The following is a 16,787-nucleotide window of genomic DNA, read 5'->3' as shown; positions in this document are numbered from 1 at the left end:
ACCTCTGTAAACTAACATTTACAAAACCATGCAGTTATTGTAGGGGTGGGATGTGCTTTTCTTAAAAAAATAACCTAGTAATATGTTAATTCAGACAGATATTTTTACCATAAATCAGTTGGAGATTATTCTATACTTATTGGCACTTTCTCTACACTTACTTTCAAAGAGTTAAAGTTTCTTATTTAGAAGTACTCATTTTAACTCCCCTATAAACTTGTTTTAACAGTGAATTAAAAATGCTATGAGTTAACTTATAGTTTTAAAAAATACTTGATTATAAATCCTTCCTGAAAGATCTGTGCATATATAATTATTATGTTGCAATTAAAAGCTAAAAGAAATATTTTGTTAATTTGCTTCTTATAATACATTGATTCTGTTCTACATCTCTGTCCAAAAAACAGCTTCATGTCCCATTGAAAATTACACTTTTTCTGGAAAAAGGAACAGGTACCTAACCAAAAAGATGACCCCAAATTACATTTTACAAAACCAAAACCATTCATTGACTCTAATGTTCTGCACATGGTATACGCTCATACTTTCATCATCTCTAGGCTGAACCTGCTCATAACGTTTTACTGTAAACCTGAACCTGATACCAGCGAGGCTGCTTTAATTTCTTAAGGAGCAGTGTTCCTAGCTGCAAAGGCATTGAAGACAGCCTGGAAGACACAATCTGTGTGATGCTGCTCTTTATTGTCACAGGTACAGAGTTCTGATGTGGCAATGCTGCACATTCAGATCGTTGAACATTTACTGATCAGGAAGGACTTTTCAGTCTCTAAAATGGTTACAGATGGTTTTTGTTGGAACACACTCATTATAAGCAGTCTGATCTCAATGGAGTCCTACTATTTTATTTTGGGTAATAACGGCAAAGTCTTACCAACTCTTGATGGAGATACCATGGGGTTAATTTCTATTCATGTTGGAAAAGCAAAGCAGTGCTCCCTCCCAACTCTGACAGATCCCGCGAGTCCTTTCAATAGCTGATTGTCAGGTTGTCCCCATCTATAGCTTAGCGCTGACAGCAGCTCACAGTTTATTTGCAGCTTTGAAGCCTGGTCCTATAGTGCTTCTCTTCTGACAGGAGATGAATAAAGGTGTCACTGTGAGAGACTTTTAGCCGGCTGCTATAAGGACCCTCCTTGATTTCCCTCGCAAGATCTTCCAGTTCACTTTTGGAGCTTGTGCCTTTCCCCTCGGCTGAATTTAGCTCCATCAGCTCCAATTCATGCTTGGCAGCTGTTTCTAAAACTCTCTGTTTGTTATAATACCTGACAAAGTTGTTAATGATGGGGTGGATGGGAAGGGCGATCGCTATCACCCCACAGAGAAAACTGATGGCAGCATTCAGTTTTCCTAGTGTTGTTTTAGGGTATATGTCTCCATATCCAACTGTGGTCATGGTAATGATTGCCCACCAAAATGACTGAGGGATGCTTTTAAATAATGTTTCAGGGTGACTTTGCTCCATGGTATAACCCAGGGCAGAAAAGACAAAGATTCCAACAGCTAAGTACATGAGGAGCAGCCCGAGCTCCTTAAAGCTGCGTTTCAGGGCATACGTCAGAGTCTGGAGTCCCGAGGAGTGCCGTGCGAGCTTGAAAATCCTTGCGATCCTCATGATGCGTAGCGCCTGGACAGCCTGCTGGACGTTGCTCAGCTCCATGAGCTTGGCTCCCAAATGGGTCAAGGTCAGGCTGACATAGAAAGGAAGTATTGCTAGCACATCGACAATGTTCATGAAAGACAGGGCAAAGTGGAGTTTGTTGGGAGAGGAGATTAGCCTCAGCACATACTCCACGGTAAACCAGCCTATACAGGCTGTCTCTATGCTGTCCAGGGTGGGGTGCTCCATACGGTTCCCCTCCGCATCTACGACCTGCAGGTCTGGGATGGTCCCCACACACATCACGACGGAGGAGATCAAAATAAACAGAAAGGACAGAACAGCGATCACTCGAGCTGGGTAGGACGATTCTGGCTTCTCCAGAAATTTCCAGATGTATTTTTGGCACCTTTTCCAGCGACTTTCCGAGGCATCTACTCCCAAGTCATCCAGAATCAGTTGCACCCTTCGGGCTATTTCTTCCAGTTCCTCCCTTTTTTCACTTAGATGAGTTTTGCAACAGTCGTCCAAAAATTTCAGATCTACTTTCCAAAATTCCATTTCATTCTTGAAACATATGGGGCATATTCCTTTCTTCATGTGAATTTCCCCAAAGTAGTACACATCAATAATGCATTTGAAAGCATCTGGATCTCTGTCAAAGTAAAACTCTCTCTTTCCAGGATCATAGTCATCACAGAGGGAGAATATGCTATCGTATCCCCCCGATAAACAGTTGATCAGCTCTGCCAGCCGTGTTTCTGGGTACTGATTCAGGTTATCTCCATAGAACACCTGCCTTACCCCACCAACATTGACTACAATCTCTGTTTCTTCATTTTTTTCTGATCCATCAGCATCCACACCTGGAAACCTAGAGTCACCTGCCATTTTAATTGTGTTGAATTTTATTTGATTTTTAGCCTGTTGTTTGGTTTCAAAGCCTTGTGATTTTAATTTCTCATGAAAGCAAATCAGCACCGAGTCAGCTCTACTACAGATGTTACCAAACTGACCCGGAGTCGTGGTGGGAAAGGTTACAGAAATAAACTTGCGGTCAGGAAAGCCTCATGAGGTATGCAACAAGCTGCAGGGAAAAGACAAGTCATCAGGCTGCTGTGCCTGCAAGCAGGATGTTAGAAAGCTCCAGCAGATTTGAAAGAGAAGAAACCATTTAATAAAACTCACCCCTCTGTTCAGTGCTCGAGAGTCTTTTCAGGTCCCATTCTCTCTCTAAAAGTGATATTTATTCACAGGTTGGAAGTCACGGCAGAGAAATAAATCCTGTGCTCTGATTAATGCAACGTGCAGTGAGTGGCAGTTCTCAGAGAGACAATCAGCAGGGTGAGCCCACAGAAAACTTGCGCTTTCTCTCTTCGACTCCACAGATTTCCCTAGAAAGCTGCTTTGCAATTTTGTTTCTCTTTCCGTTTTCTCTTTACTTTAACGTCTTCCAGAGTTTATCTGCTGACTCTTGCACATAGTCGGTGCAAGCGTGCAGAGGAGAAACTTGTGCTTGTTTTCCCTTTGCTGTTTCCCAACACAATAGGGAGCCCAGGCTGCGAGAAGTCCTTTCCAAACTCTACCCTCTTCTGGTGAAACCTAGCAAAGCAGCAGCTCCCCAGAAAACACAGCTCAGCTATTTATACACCTGCCGAGCTGTAAAATAATGTGTTTCTATACCGCCACGCACTTTAACAATTTTTTTAAAATTTTTTTTTAAAATCAAATACAAAGCATAATTGTGTATAAAGACATTCAGAGCTGCAGAAAGACACCCAAACTTTTTCTTCTGATGGCAGAAGCCAGAGGAAAAAATACTGTGTTTTGGAATAAATGCACAACATAAATCTTGCTCTCGGCGGGACTGGAACAAGTCTAGAGTAATCCTCTGTCAGGACATTGAGTTACTGTAGATTTGTACTGGTGTCATTGAGAACCAAGCAGAGACCATAGTTTTCATTGCAGCTGTGGAGCAAAACTCTCCCCACACCCTGCACACGTTTCCCAAAGCTCTGTGTCCTCAGCTTTAGCTGTGTTTTCTTGATCTGCAGTCAACTGACCCTGATGAGGGTTTGGGTTATTTATATCTATGATAATTTCTCAGAGAATGCTGCTGATCATCAGTGGTGCTTTCTACTACATCCAGCATTTAACAAGTAGGAATAGAATAACAAGCATTTTCTTTTAACTTTGCTTTGTCCAAATTCCAGGATTTGATGGATATTTGTTCCCTTTGACCCTTACCTGCAGGAAGGCCTATCACTGTGCTCTTAAATTCTTACATCTGATTATACAATTCATTTTAGTGGATCCTGAGGGCTCTGATCCTGCAAAACCCAGAGCTGATAAGTTAATAGTTTCTGGCCAGAGCAGGATGATCTACACCAACAGGTTCTGATCTTTTCCAATTTACTGGCTTCTGAAAAGCTTCTAAGTGAAGGGGAATAGAGAGGGGCAAATCTAACTGATAGTTTGCTTCTCTAGGATTGTGTCAATCCTGGGAGAAAGGTGAGATCTGTGATGTGCCTGCTGTCCTTGTGCTTGTGTCACCCAGCAAGGGGGACCCTGGTGAGTACACGGTGCTCCATTTCCACTCCCTTGCTGGAAACTTACGGGGGATTAGTAAGAGGTTGTGCACCAGACCTCATCTTGACATGGAGTGTGCACATAGCCTCACACACCTTATGAATGACCTTTAAAGGTCCCTTCCCACCGGAATTATTCTGTGATTCTATGACACTTGGATGTTCACAAGCCATGAGCTAAAATCACTGATCCAGCCACTTCCCAGACCTTCCAATGACCTTCCTTGTCCCTGAGCTCTTGCATGGCTGAGGAGAGTGAAAATATGAGAGGGAAGAGGTCCCTCTCAGGTTCACAACAGAGGAAGACTTGCAAGAAACCTATGAACAGAGGAACACAATCCTTTCTCTTTGTCTGTCACACACATCCATGCGTAAATTTATAATGCAAAATCTGAAGCCAAGGGAAGTGGGTTCTTGCTCCTCTGTTATAGTCACCCAGTAAATGTAACACCCAGTCATCCACTCTCACAGGGAGAAATAAGCTGTGCATGAACCACAGCTCCATAATCTTCTTCAAATGCCTGGGTTGTGTCACTCGTATCCTTGCTGCAGAACAGTGTGGAGGGCAAGGAACAATAACTGCAGGGGCTGGTCACTGTCACTGGTCAAGTGACAGTGCCAGGAAAAGGGTAATATCTATTAGTCTACACTTGAGTCACACTGTTAATCTCTGGAGACCAGTGTCACCTTCATCTGTTCCTAAGGGTACTGCATAGTGTGAGTGTAATACAAGATGTCCCTTGAATTTTTTAACAGGCACGTATAAGTTTACTGAGACTTGCAAGCTTCTTGGGACAAGACAATTACCTCAGAGATCTGGAAAAAACTTAAGTTGTGTGGGTTCAGCAATATTTACCCACCTGGGACTTCCTTGCCCAGTAGTATGAGTGGTTTAGCTTGATTTTAGCACAATAAATTTTAAGATCCCAATAGCAGTGACATGCTTGCACAGGGGAAAAGCAGATGGGATTACTGACTACCAGTTCTTGCAAAACAAAACTAGGATCTACAAAAATTAGGTTTATAATGTTGTCAGGCTGCATCAGCACAGGGAAACAGGTTCGTTAGGTTCCAATCCTCAGATTTAACCATCTCAGACACCTACTCTCTTTGATCAGTGATTCATTCCAGTGACCTTTTGGCTTTTCTCCAGGTAACGATAAGAAATCAATGTATGGTCCAGCATGACCGACACAGAAAGCACCACCTTCATTTCCAAAAATGCTCTTCTTCCCCCTTGCAATTTTATAGAGAAAGCACCTATAAAATAGGCACACAGGATTAGTACGTACATTGTTCATTTTGAAAGGTGAAATCAGCTCCTCTCAAATGATAAATCTCAGCATATTCTCGAAAGGTTGGGAAGAAACTATTTTTGAAATGCCAGATCAGTCCTTATAAAGACTTGACTTAGTGCGGCTGCTAAAATCCTTGTGCTTTATCCTCCCTCGTCTTGCACCTTTTCAGAGTTCTTTACACCTTTCAGCATGCCTGTCAAATGTTAAAGATCTGGTAGCATTTTAAATCCACTTTGACAAATGTAAATGATCTAAAGAAGGGTCAGGGAAAATCATAATGAATTAAAACCTTGTTTTTTGTAGCTGAAAAGAGTGAGACAGGCTTACTTGACAATTGTTTTTTATCAGACATATCACAGAGCAGCAAACAACAGGAGCGGAATGAATAATTTTGCAGCAAATAATTTATTTCAGTAATTTAATTAATTTTTCATCCATGGAAAGAGAGCTTCTTTAATCTAAACATTTCAATAGATAATTGTTGCCCTGTAACTCATTTATAAGTAGTTTGCTGCAATTATTTGGGCTTCTAAATTCAACTTCTGTTGATTTATCTGGACTGGACAAACAGGTCAAGCTGTGCTCTGTGTCTGCTGGAAGTGATGCACGCTGGCAATTGAATTCCTACAGACCAAATAAGAAACAGGAAGGGGGTTTCTTTCTGTGTTGGTGCTTTGGTTCAGTGAACAAAGCTTGGCTTTGAGCTGACAGATGTGTTAAGTTTTGGCTGTGGTTCAGATTGGCTCCTTCAGAGAGGAGGTGGAGGAGGCTCAGCCTGACCTCAAGGCCTGCAGCCTGAGGGAAGGACTTCCAGGTTGCTGGGCACCCACCTGCCAAGGGCAGCCCCAGCCCCAGCAGGGATGACCAGGATCTCCCAGGGGGCTCAGACCCCCACAGAACTTGGTCCACAAGGTGTAGGTGGAGCTTGAATATGGTTCCTCAGTAGCACCGGGCCCTGCATCAGGGATGTGGGTGGCACAGAGCACCCACAGCCCAGTGCCTGGGGACCTGCAGTGTCAGCAGTGATCAGAGGATGCTTAAGCTGCAGGTTGGCTCCCTTGTTTGCCGCTTTTTGGGAGAGGACCTTCACCACTGGGCAGCTTTGTGCCAGTATGGGAAGAGAGATTTCTCCTTTTTAGCTGTAGCCTGGCACTCTTGATGCCCAGCCAGCACCTCTGCCCTCCTGTCTGATGCACCCAGCTGCTCCCCATGGATCTACGGCCAGTCGTGGTGCATGAAGGGGCATGAATGGGTTAGGAGCCAACCCTAGGGAGATAAGGTCAGACTCCATGGGGAGAGGGGTGTTAAATGCAGAGGCAGGAGTTAGGCAGCCTCTCCGCTAGCAGGCTGCAGTGTAGTCAGCCCCCTGCACTGAGCACAGCCCTGCTTTCAGTGCCTGGGACCACAGAGGCACCTTTGGCCTCTCTCTCCTCCTGGACTCTACGAAGTGTTTAGTGCTGTGTCTACACGTGCATGCTCAAGGAAGCTTAGAGACCTGACTATGACTGTCCAAGCAAGAAACAGTTAGAGTATGGCTGGCATGGATGTGGCCCACACTGACCAGATAACATGGACATTTCCCAGCTGTCATGTGGCCATCAGAGACCATTCCCAACAGGCAGTTTGCAGGCAGCCACCTGTACTGGAGACTAAAAGGAATTCCTAGACTAGAGGGAGATCAGTTGCCATTTGACCTCAGTGCCCAGAAACATCCTTGGGCACGTGTAAAACTAGGCTAGGCCGTACCGAGTTGTGCTGAGTCACCTGCTGCCACTGGGCACCTGTGTTTTTAGGTATGATGATTTCTATGTTGGACACTGTTGTGTGGCCCTCAGAGGCCACATAACAAACAGCAGGCTTGGAGGGATGGTGGTTCCTACTCAGTATAACCCCCTCACAGACTTTTATTTCTGCTATGTCATATTTGTTTTTTAAATGACACTCACAAGATTAGGAACAGTGATGGATCCAGCAAAACATCTCAGCATCTAACATGCAACTTATTTTCAGCTAGATGCAGACTATGGAGAGCCACTGAAGACAAGAACATGTGATGAAAGTGTACTATAGAAAAGTCAATCAGAGACTTAAAGGAGGATGGGGAATGGAAATACCTTATTCCTCCTCCTTTCCTCAGGGTATTGTGGGGAAAAAGCTTGCAGCCAGCTGCATAGGGACTGCTTCAGAAGCTGATAGCACGAGGTTCTGTGTGGAGGGAACACCATATAATTACTTCATGCCAATCACAAGTAATGGGAGGCAGATAATCTGGAAGAAAGAGAAGCAATGAATGATGTCATTGTGGGCTTTAGAAAGAGCAGGGCATCCAGAGCAGCTACTCTGATTACTTTACCACAACCTGCTTTAGTAAGAGGAGCAGGAAAGACTTTGCTATAAGAATCCGTCAGGGTTTCCAAATCTAAGGTGGCTTCTAGTGGTTAGTGACATAACCTCCCAACCCCACTGGAAGATCCAGCACACTCTCTTTGGCAAATTAATCTAGCTACCTCAGGGTGCTGTTTTATCCTTTGAAGCTTAATATTGCAAATCCATTTTCAAATCATATCTTCTTTTATCCTTATAACTTGCTCTGCAATGAAGCTGGATGTTCTGACACTCTGCAAGAAAACATGGGATTGCATTCCTAAGGGCACTGTGGTTCCCAGCACGGCTATGGGGCCACGGCTGTAGCACCAGCACCAGCCCCATGCACTTCCCCAGTGCATCTGAAGGGCAACAGTGCGTGATTTGCTTTCATGGACTGTAGCACCAGGGGGTGTGTGGGAGAGGCGTGTTGTAGGCACTCACTGTCAACAGGAAACCTTCCTGATGCACATGGCAGCAGCTCACGGTCTTGGCACTGATGTGTGTCTTGTGCATGTAGCCACGAGCTAATGGAGAGAGTCTGAGCCTTGTCATGAAAGGTGTTTATTGTCCACAGCTCTTATTTCTGGCAACAGGTGAGTCTTTTGAATCCCTTGATGTGGGAAAAGAAGGGTCCATCAAATGCAAAGTGAGTGAAACAAAATCTCTACATTTTTCAATGCACCTCCATGTTTTGTGTGCCATTTCCTCGATACATTATACTTCCTTCAGACTGATATGTTAAAAGCAAGGGGTTATGAAATGTCTGAACTGAGATAGATATCTGGACTGTACCAGATAATTTCATCTTGTGAAGCTGGTTTTATGTGTCTCTGTCTCCAGCATATTTACCTGTTTCTCCATGGCTGTTATTTTAGATCCAGCAAGTCCTTTCCCAGTTTATTTTCCGCTCTCTTAGTTACTTTGGTTCTTTTTTTCAAATTCAAAATTTATACATACTCAGTCAATCTTTTTAGCAGATCTTTTAATTAATTCTGTATTAAGAGATGTGTAAAAGCTTGTTGTAAATTTTAATTGGCCTTGCTGTCCATTTTGCATTAATGAGTCTATTTTCCTATACAATTAAACCTGCCTTAAGTGACCACTCAAGGGACCAGCCAACTCTCTGATTTAATGTAAAAGGCTTTAAATAAATAAAATGCAGCCACCACTGCAAGCAGCTAACAGCTGGGTTAAAATTAAGTGTATCAGTGAGTCATGAATAGGATGGCAGTTGGAGATGCTGTAAAAGTTTTAAGGATCTTGTTTACAGAGTCCCTGTGTTCTGAGGAAGGACTGGAAGTCTTCAAAATGTCATCAAAAACTTTCAACTAATATTTCTCCCTCTGAATGTTGCATGTAGAAAGAAAGGAGAAAAACTAGGTGACAAAACTTCTTACAGCTACAAAGACGATGACTTAAAAATTAGAATTGCACAGCTAAGGTTCTGCTGGCATTGAGTATGGCAATGGTCCAAAAGATTGCATGTGTATCTGTAATTAGGGGATGTACCATAATGAATACACATAAGGTGGTTGAATGCAGTTTGCATGGGTAACCTCAGCTCTTGCGCTTCCTAGCTTCTGAGTGTCTGCTTCTGAAATCCCACTGGTGATTTTTATCATATCTTGCTGTATATAATGTCTTGCAGGACCCCTGTCACACTGGTGCTGCTGCCTGGCAGCATCCCTGGAGCAGCCTTGCAGGCTCGAGTGAGGCAGTCCTGGCAAAGAGATGTAAACAGTACTAGTGTGAGTGCAAGAGGGCTCTTGGTGGTGGCACTGGTGAAGTGACTGGGCTGGCCTTCCCAAAGCTGAACATTCCCATTGCTACCAAATCATACCATCACCAACAAGTGACTCAAAGGAAAGACTAAGACCATGCCATCAGAGAGGGAGGTGGCAACAGGCTGACTGTTTGCTAAGTGTCTGCAGCCAAGACATGAAGCCAGTTTCTAAGCCTGCTTGGGAGAGAGTTTTAATGCGTTTCAATGTGTTTTATTTTAACAAATATCCAACACTGCAGCCCTCTACAGTACTTGGAGTTGGAACAGTGATTAATAATACTCTGTACAAGCTGTTGTTCCTAATTCTTTGAAAGGAGAGCATGTATAGCAATTTAGGGCATACCATTTCACAATAGAAGAGATTTTTATATGAACTAATACTTTTATTGTGGGCAATCAAAATAAGAAATATAATCAAATAATTCACAGTAAACCTAGTCAAAATCATTCCTATATGTGTGCTCAAAGAAGAGGAAAAAAATATGAAATACGAAAAGCTGTAAAGAAAGCCAGTTGGAAAAAAACCACAGAAAACATTTCATCTGTGTGCTGAAACAGTAATAAAAAAAAAATACTTTCATTGATCCTAGAAAACATTGCAACACTGAGAAAAATACAGGCTTCAGTGGAGCCTGCAATTCTCACAGGCTCCTGCAAGTATAGTTATAATTTTCCTTCTTTCAGTGAGTGGTACAGGACAAAGGAGAGGAAGGTGTGTAGGCAGTAGCAGAGGCAGGGTTCATATCTTCACAAATATGAAATTACCCATGCCATACCCACAGAGGACTGACTCCTGTGGACATTTGACTTTGTTAAATCCTGCAGGGCTGAGGGTTGTGGCATGATGTCCTGGAGCACCTGACCGCTGCCTGCCTCCCGCAGCTTGCGGGTTCTTCGGGCTCACTCCCTCCATCTCCTGCAGAGAGGTGATGGTCGCGGTCCTGCCCATGGCCAGGATGGCTGTTAGGGACAGGAGGAGGTAGTGTTCCCTGGCCAGCACCCTGCTTGCACAGTTGACATTGAGTCAAAGCATTAAAGCATGCAAATTTTGGGTGATGAAAGCCTTTTTTTATCAGCGAACCTTTGCACTGTAGATCAGGCAGCGTTCTAGTCATTGTTTAGAGAAGTGATGAGGCCATGTTCTTACTCTCGCTGCCTTTGAAAAAGAAGTCCAAACCTCTGTGTGACTGGACATTGAAAAACTGATTACAGCATCTCCATTTTTTCCTGTGGTCTTTAGCTTTGCTTAGCAAAAATGTTTGCTGAATTCAAGTAGAATTTACAAAGAGTTTTAAGTCTATAAAAACTACATTTTCTGGAGGACAAATGACGTGTCAAAAATAATTTCCTGGCCTTACCCTGATTCCGTCGTCTGCCATTGGGCAAGTGGTTTACCTTCTTACTATTTTTGTGAAGCCGTCTGACAACACATCGTATTTCTTAACTGCTTACAAACGAGTCAAATCAAAAAACGTTTTTAATTTGGCAAACAGATTACAAATAAGCTTTTACATTATCTGAATGGTTCCAAAGCCAACCCACATGTTTCTAAGTGATTTGTCTAGACAATGGGTGAGTCAAGCCTTTTATCCATTCTGTTTTATATAATAATCGGTTCTGCTCAGTTAAGATTTCATTTTACTTTACCAAATTGAATGCCTTTCATTACTATGTGCTGTTTAATTTAACATTGTATTGACATTTTGCATACTAATTCACTTTGCTCAGGGTAGAGTCATAAGCCCGTTCGAACAACTCAATATGTACAATGCAGATTCAGTGTATGTACTAGTAGTGTCCTCAAAGACGAGACTACAGAATCCAAGATATCCCATTCAGAAAAAAAAAAAAACCTGAGAAGATGAAAGGAAGTTCAGTGATGAATGGGAAACGCCACTGCTGAGATCTTTCTTTATTACCATTCTGTGGCATTTTCAATTGTTCTGTCCTGATGAGTAACGAGGACTTCTTTGCTTTTGCTGAGCTTCACTGCAAATCACTGCTGTGATTAACACAGATTAATCTCAGGACAGGCAGGGGCTCCCGGTTCTGGCAATGGGAGGATTTCAGCATCCTCTGTAGTTACAGTGAATTCTCTTGGGTGACCTTGAGAAAGGAGTCCCTGCCTATGCCAGCAATGATGTTAAAACTTCCCTTAATGCAAAACATGTCCCAGGTCCAGTTTTAACTCCTCAATCCTCTCTAATCTTTTCTTTAGGCTTCTGTGAGCAGTTAGTGAGACCACGCAGTAACAGAGCATACAGCTGAAAGACTAACCTCCCACCTAGTCAGAATATCCACGGTTACATTTTGTCACAAATCACTAGGACACGTGCCATGAATGAGCATAAAAATGCCTATCTCAACAGAAAGTTTGTGATTACACTAAAGATCAGGGTAGAAACCATGGTGCCTCCTGCTCTTCAAATCTAAAACCTTGTGCAGACATGCTAGTCTTATGAAAAATAGCTCAAACCTTTAAGCAATTTCACCAGATTTCCTTTAGTTTGCAGCAGCATGGAAACTATACATTTGGAGTCAGATGCTAGTTGCAAACATCCCCATAAATGTGACCAAAATAGGCAATTATCAGTTCTTATGCATTCAAATGGTAGGAGAATTAATTACCTACGTTTGGAAATGGGCTTTGCAGCTTATGGATGAGGTTTTAAAAGCAGCTGGCAAAGTGTCATCATATGGGGTTTACCTTTGGCTTATTTGAGGACAGAGCTGGATATGGTTACAATAGGACCAAAATTATTCTAAATAATTTATTAATAATCAATACATGGATAGATTCTTCTCTCTTATTGCTCTTACACTGGTGGTGGTGTGTTGAAGGCAAAATCAGGCTCTTCATGTTTTAAACATTTTGCAATGAATTCCTAATGTATATGCATGAAGAAATAAATGATCACTCCACATATCTGGGGAGCTCCGACCTGGCTCCCCAGCTTCACAGTCTGCTTGAGATTTCTGTTTCAGAGCTTGTGACAAACCATTTACTAATCAACCACGGTTTGTTCTTCACTCACTGCTTGAAGTCTACTTTTTCCTTGACAGGACTGATTAATATTAATTGATTTTAACTAAACCTGTACAGAATACAGAATATTTTCTACGAATTTCTAGTATTCTGACATTTCATTGGGATATAGGAGGGAAAAAAAGAGTAACCCATGTTTTAAAATTTTCCTTGGAACAGCATGTCAAACAAATCTAAATATAGGGCATCCAAATCTTTAGTTTAGGAACACTGAAATTTTACATCGTGAAAATGTTTATATACTGTATACTAAATAAAACACTCTCATACTGTGTTATAAATACAATGCTGTTGGTGCAATACAAGGCCAAAACAAAAAGAATTGAAATGATAAACCACAATTAAACACTTTAGCTGCAGAGATAAGTATATTTTGACACTATTAAAACAGTTTCTTTCAACATGAGGATTATCTCAATTAAGTGTTTTTATTGCAAATTTTGGCAACTTTCAATTTAACCAAAATGCATTTATCTGACATCAATCTCTTCTGTCAAAAGAATTATTAGTTCTATTTCCCGTGTACAACACCAGTAATTCTAACACTTACAAGATTATTCACGTTTCTTTGCCAGACCCTTTCTTAGAAATTAGAAATGACAGATGGGATTTGTGAGAGAAAAGGATTCTTTCTGTGCATACAGCCCAAGGGCAAGAGAAAAAGTCAACATCCTCCGTGTGGATTTTTGCTAGCTATTGCCTTTGTTTCCTCTGTAGCCCCCCTCGTCTTACTAAGCCTGAACCCTCTTCAATTGCTCTCCATGCGTACATTTTTCAAAAGGAAAGAATGTCCTTAATAAAACTTTTGGGAAGCCCAGGGGTGTAATGAAAGTGCTCTTTACATTAATCAAACAGTAACAAAGCTGATCCATCGACCATGCATGGACTCAGACCTCCAAAGCAGCCGAAAGTCTGTAAAACACCAATGAAAATAATTTACTTTGTGCCAGTATATGCATGTAAGGAAAAACAGAATTAGAATCTTAGAAGGAAACCTTTTTCTGGTCTAACCACAACCAGTTTCTAACTGCAGTGCTGCAATATTAATATCTAATATTTAAAGTATGCAAATGATACAATTGTAAGCCCAGAGCAAAAACTGAGATACTTCACATATGACACATCTCTGTATATTGGAACACCTTGTATATTAATTTATTTTTTATGGGAATATCTGAATTTCATCTCCTGGAAAATGATTTCTTCCGCAGCACCACAGCAGAATGGCCCACCACCTCTGCATATCAGTTGAACAATGTGTATCAGGCTCAGAGTGTATTTAAAGCTCCATCTGTATTCATTCCTCAATGTACCTTTGACTATTCGCACTTGACTACTGCTGTTAATTCCTCAGGGTTTTGGATTTTTTTTTTAAATTTGACTGTGAAGAAGTCGGCACTTGCTGGGTTTTGGACTGAAACCTAACATTCCACCAAAATGGGCGATTTTGACAAACTTATAAAATATGTAATTGTTGCACACACGTAGTGGAAAAATTTTGTTCTTTAACTGAGGCATTACTTAAGTTAATAATAATCCTGCTGCATTCCTCAAGAATTTTGTATCGGGTTACGTGCTGATGATCATAAACTGGTTTTCAAAGGATGCCAAAGCTTCCAAATCAGCATTTCAAAAAGTAGGTAAACATTTTGCAGACTGAAGTTGCAGAATATGAACACAAATGGGTCCCAACAGCGATTCACCTTAAGTTGCCACATATTTCAAATAACTAAGAGAGTCACATTCCCTTGTCTGTTTACCATAAACTCATTACAAAGACTTCTCTCAATTTAAATACAGGAAATTATTGCAGTCATTTTGCTTTTTCCTGCTCACAATTTGCTTGCAAGCTCACCCTGGTTTTCTTCAAATATATTCACTGTCTCTACTTATTATCTAGCGTTATTATAATTACGCACACAGGTACCATTGAATCATTTTTTAATGTAGTTGGGAAATTATTCCAGCAATGAGCAAGAAGCAGCCAAGAAAGAACAGCAATCAAGAGCAGGGACGGGACATTCATACACATTTTATCCACATGGTTACCTGTAATATTTCTTGCATGAATAACAACCATTTCTTCAGCTTGTAAACAAACCCCATGTGCATGTGCGCCTGCAAGTAGCAAAGCAAAGGGGAGATGTATGGATGATTCCAGTGGCTCTTCGGAGTCAAACAAATGTCGATGACTAAATATCCCTAAGCCCAGCACTGACACTACACGTTTTAGAGTTGTTGAGTCATTAGAAATTCCAGATCATGAGGATGAATGTGAAAATACCCATCTGAACTGCCCCTGGGACAGCACAGTACCCCTGAGGAGGCAGCCTGCCTCACACCTGTCACTGGGCTCGTGATCCAGTTCTGCTGCGTTCAGCTCCGCAAGGCCTCACACTCATGTTTTACCACTGTCCCCTATTTGAAAGGGCTGTCTTATGTCACTATGGTGGGGAGATATTAGCATCAGGGTGCATATTCTGTGGCACAAAGATGCCGTGCCTTGGATTGCCACATCTGCTCTGCACACTCATGGAACAAGTCAGCCTCTGCCCCAGAAGGAAACAGACATCACTGGTTTCCTCTTGCAAGTAGGAAGGATGGAGGCAGCAAGGAGACTCGGCCCAGTATTGTGCAGGTCCTTTGACAGCACCTCGAGTCCAAACCAGGTCCACTACTGAAGTCACCATCACCCTCCTCATCCATCTCTCAGGTGAGTGTCTCCTCCCTCCCCAGTTTTCCCCAGAGGCTCTCAGCAAAAGTTATTGCAGCTGCCCGAAGAAGGAAAAATCAGGAAAATAAACACTGCTCCCACATATCTCTCATCTGCCTTCCCACACACGGTGGGCATGAGGGACATGATTTTGTTGCATTTGGAAAGGTTTTTTTTGTTTTAAAAGTGTAAGGCTTGTTATTTACTGTCAGCTGGGGGAGGTTTCAGATTAACAAAATCATTTCTTTGTTTGGGGTCTGTACCCCAATTAAGTGAAAAACATGAAGTGAAAGTTTTATCCTTCCCAAAATATGTACACTTCTTACCACTAGCGAACAACTTCATTCTATCTGGAATTAGCAGTGCATTTCCTATTGTGTGTGTCATCACTGGTGTAGGAAACCAGAACATATAAGTTAGTTGGAAGAGATTTATTTTTCCAGATTAAGCTTGAAAAGTTTTTCTCCCCATAGAATATAACATTTATTTGGTAATTGCTTTATTTATTTTTCTCAAGTTTTATGTTCTAAACTTAGTAGTATTTGGGGAGGAAATCAGGTGGTACACAGACATTAGCATAATAATGTAGCTTTATTTCTTAAAGCCTCTCTGAAAATTCAGGTGTTATAGTCTCAGCATTTCTACAGCATTACAAATTCCCCAAGCTCACCACAGGGTTTCATATACCAACTCGTTGCTAGAAAAAGGATACTGTGTGCCCAGTGCTGAGGGCCATGAGAAAGGTACTGTTAGGTGAGGCATTGAATGTGAAAGCTCTTTTGAAAAAAAAAAAAAAAAAAAAATTCATTACTCTTTGCAAAATAAAACTGTTGCTGCTGTGGCCAGTGCCTCTCCCATTCATTTAATTTCTTTACCGGATCATAAAAGTTGATTATATTTCTTTTATCTTGCCTTGGACTGTGGGGCATGCTGTAAGAGGGAAAATGTTGACTGTCTTTTGCAACTGTTCATGGAGCAGCAGCTTTGAGTGTCCTGCCACTGCTAACACATCCATCTATCCCTCTGCAGGGACTCGAATTCCTGCCGAAGTAGAAACTGAGAAGTGAAAATATTTCCCTTTTCCCATTTCATGGTCTCTGGTTTTGGCCCCCTCAACCTGCTTTCCGTGGCCGAACGAACTTCTACTGATTTAAAGCTGAGAGGATGCACTGAAGAAGAATCCAGCTCGAATACACTACATATTTTTACCACTATCCCTTCTGGTTAGGAATTTTTTAGCCACGTTGATATAATACTAACACTCCAAGTTTGAGCAGAGATACTATGATATAAAGCTGCTTGTTACCAGGATGACTTGACCTTCTCATACAACAAATGTTCTTTTATACTAATACAATTGCAGAAAGGGAGCAG

At 41.8% G+C, this 16,787-nt stretch overlaps 1 protein-coding gene across 1 annotated transcript; it reads right to left on the bottom strand.

Moving 5' to 3' along the window:
- Window positions 1-692: 692 nt before the first annotated feature.
- KCNF1 (potassium voltage-gated channel modifier subfamily F member 1) lies at window positions 693-3,183 on the bottom strand. Its single transcript, XM_064448643.1, has one exon. The coding sequence runs from the start codon at window positions 2,507-2,509 to the stop codon at window positions 1,049-1,051; it is 1,461 nt and encodes a 486-aa protein (XP_064304713.1). The 5' UTR covers window positions 2,510-3,183; the 3' UTR covers window positions 693-1,048.
- Between the last annotated feature and the right edge of the window lie 13,604 nt (window positions 3,184-16,787).

The sequence above is a fragment of the Phalacrocorax carbo genome, chromosome 3 (genome assembly GCF_963921805.1).
Source record: "Phalacrocorax carbo chromosome 3, bPhaCar2.1, whole genome shotgun sequence".
NCBI classification, from domain to species: domain Eukaryota; kingdom Metazoa; phylum Chordata; class Aves; order Suliformes; family Phalacrocoracidae; genus Phalacrocorax; species Phalacrocorax carbo.
This window is presented reverse-complemented; position numbering and strand designations above follow the sequence as displayed.

Coding starts and splice junctions, on each gene's coding strand:
- KCNF1 (XM_064448643.1), bottom strand. CDS start 2,509: ATGGCAGGTGACTCTAGGTTTCCAGGTGTGGATGCTGATGGATCAGAA.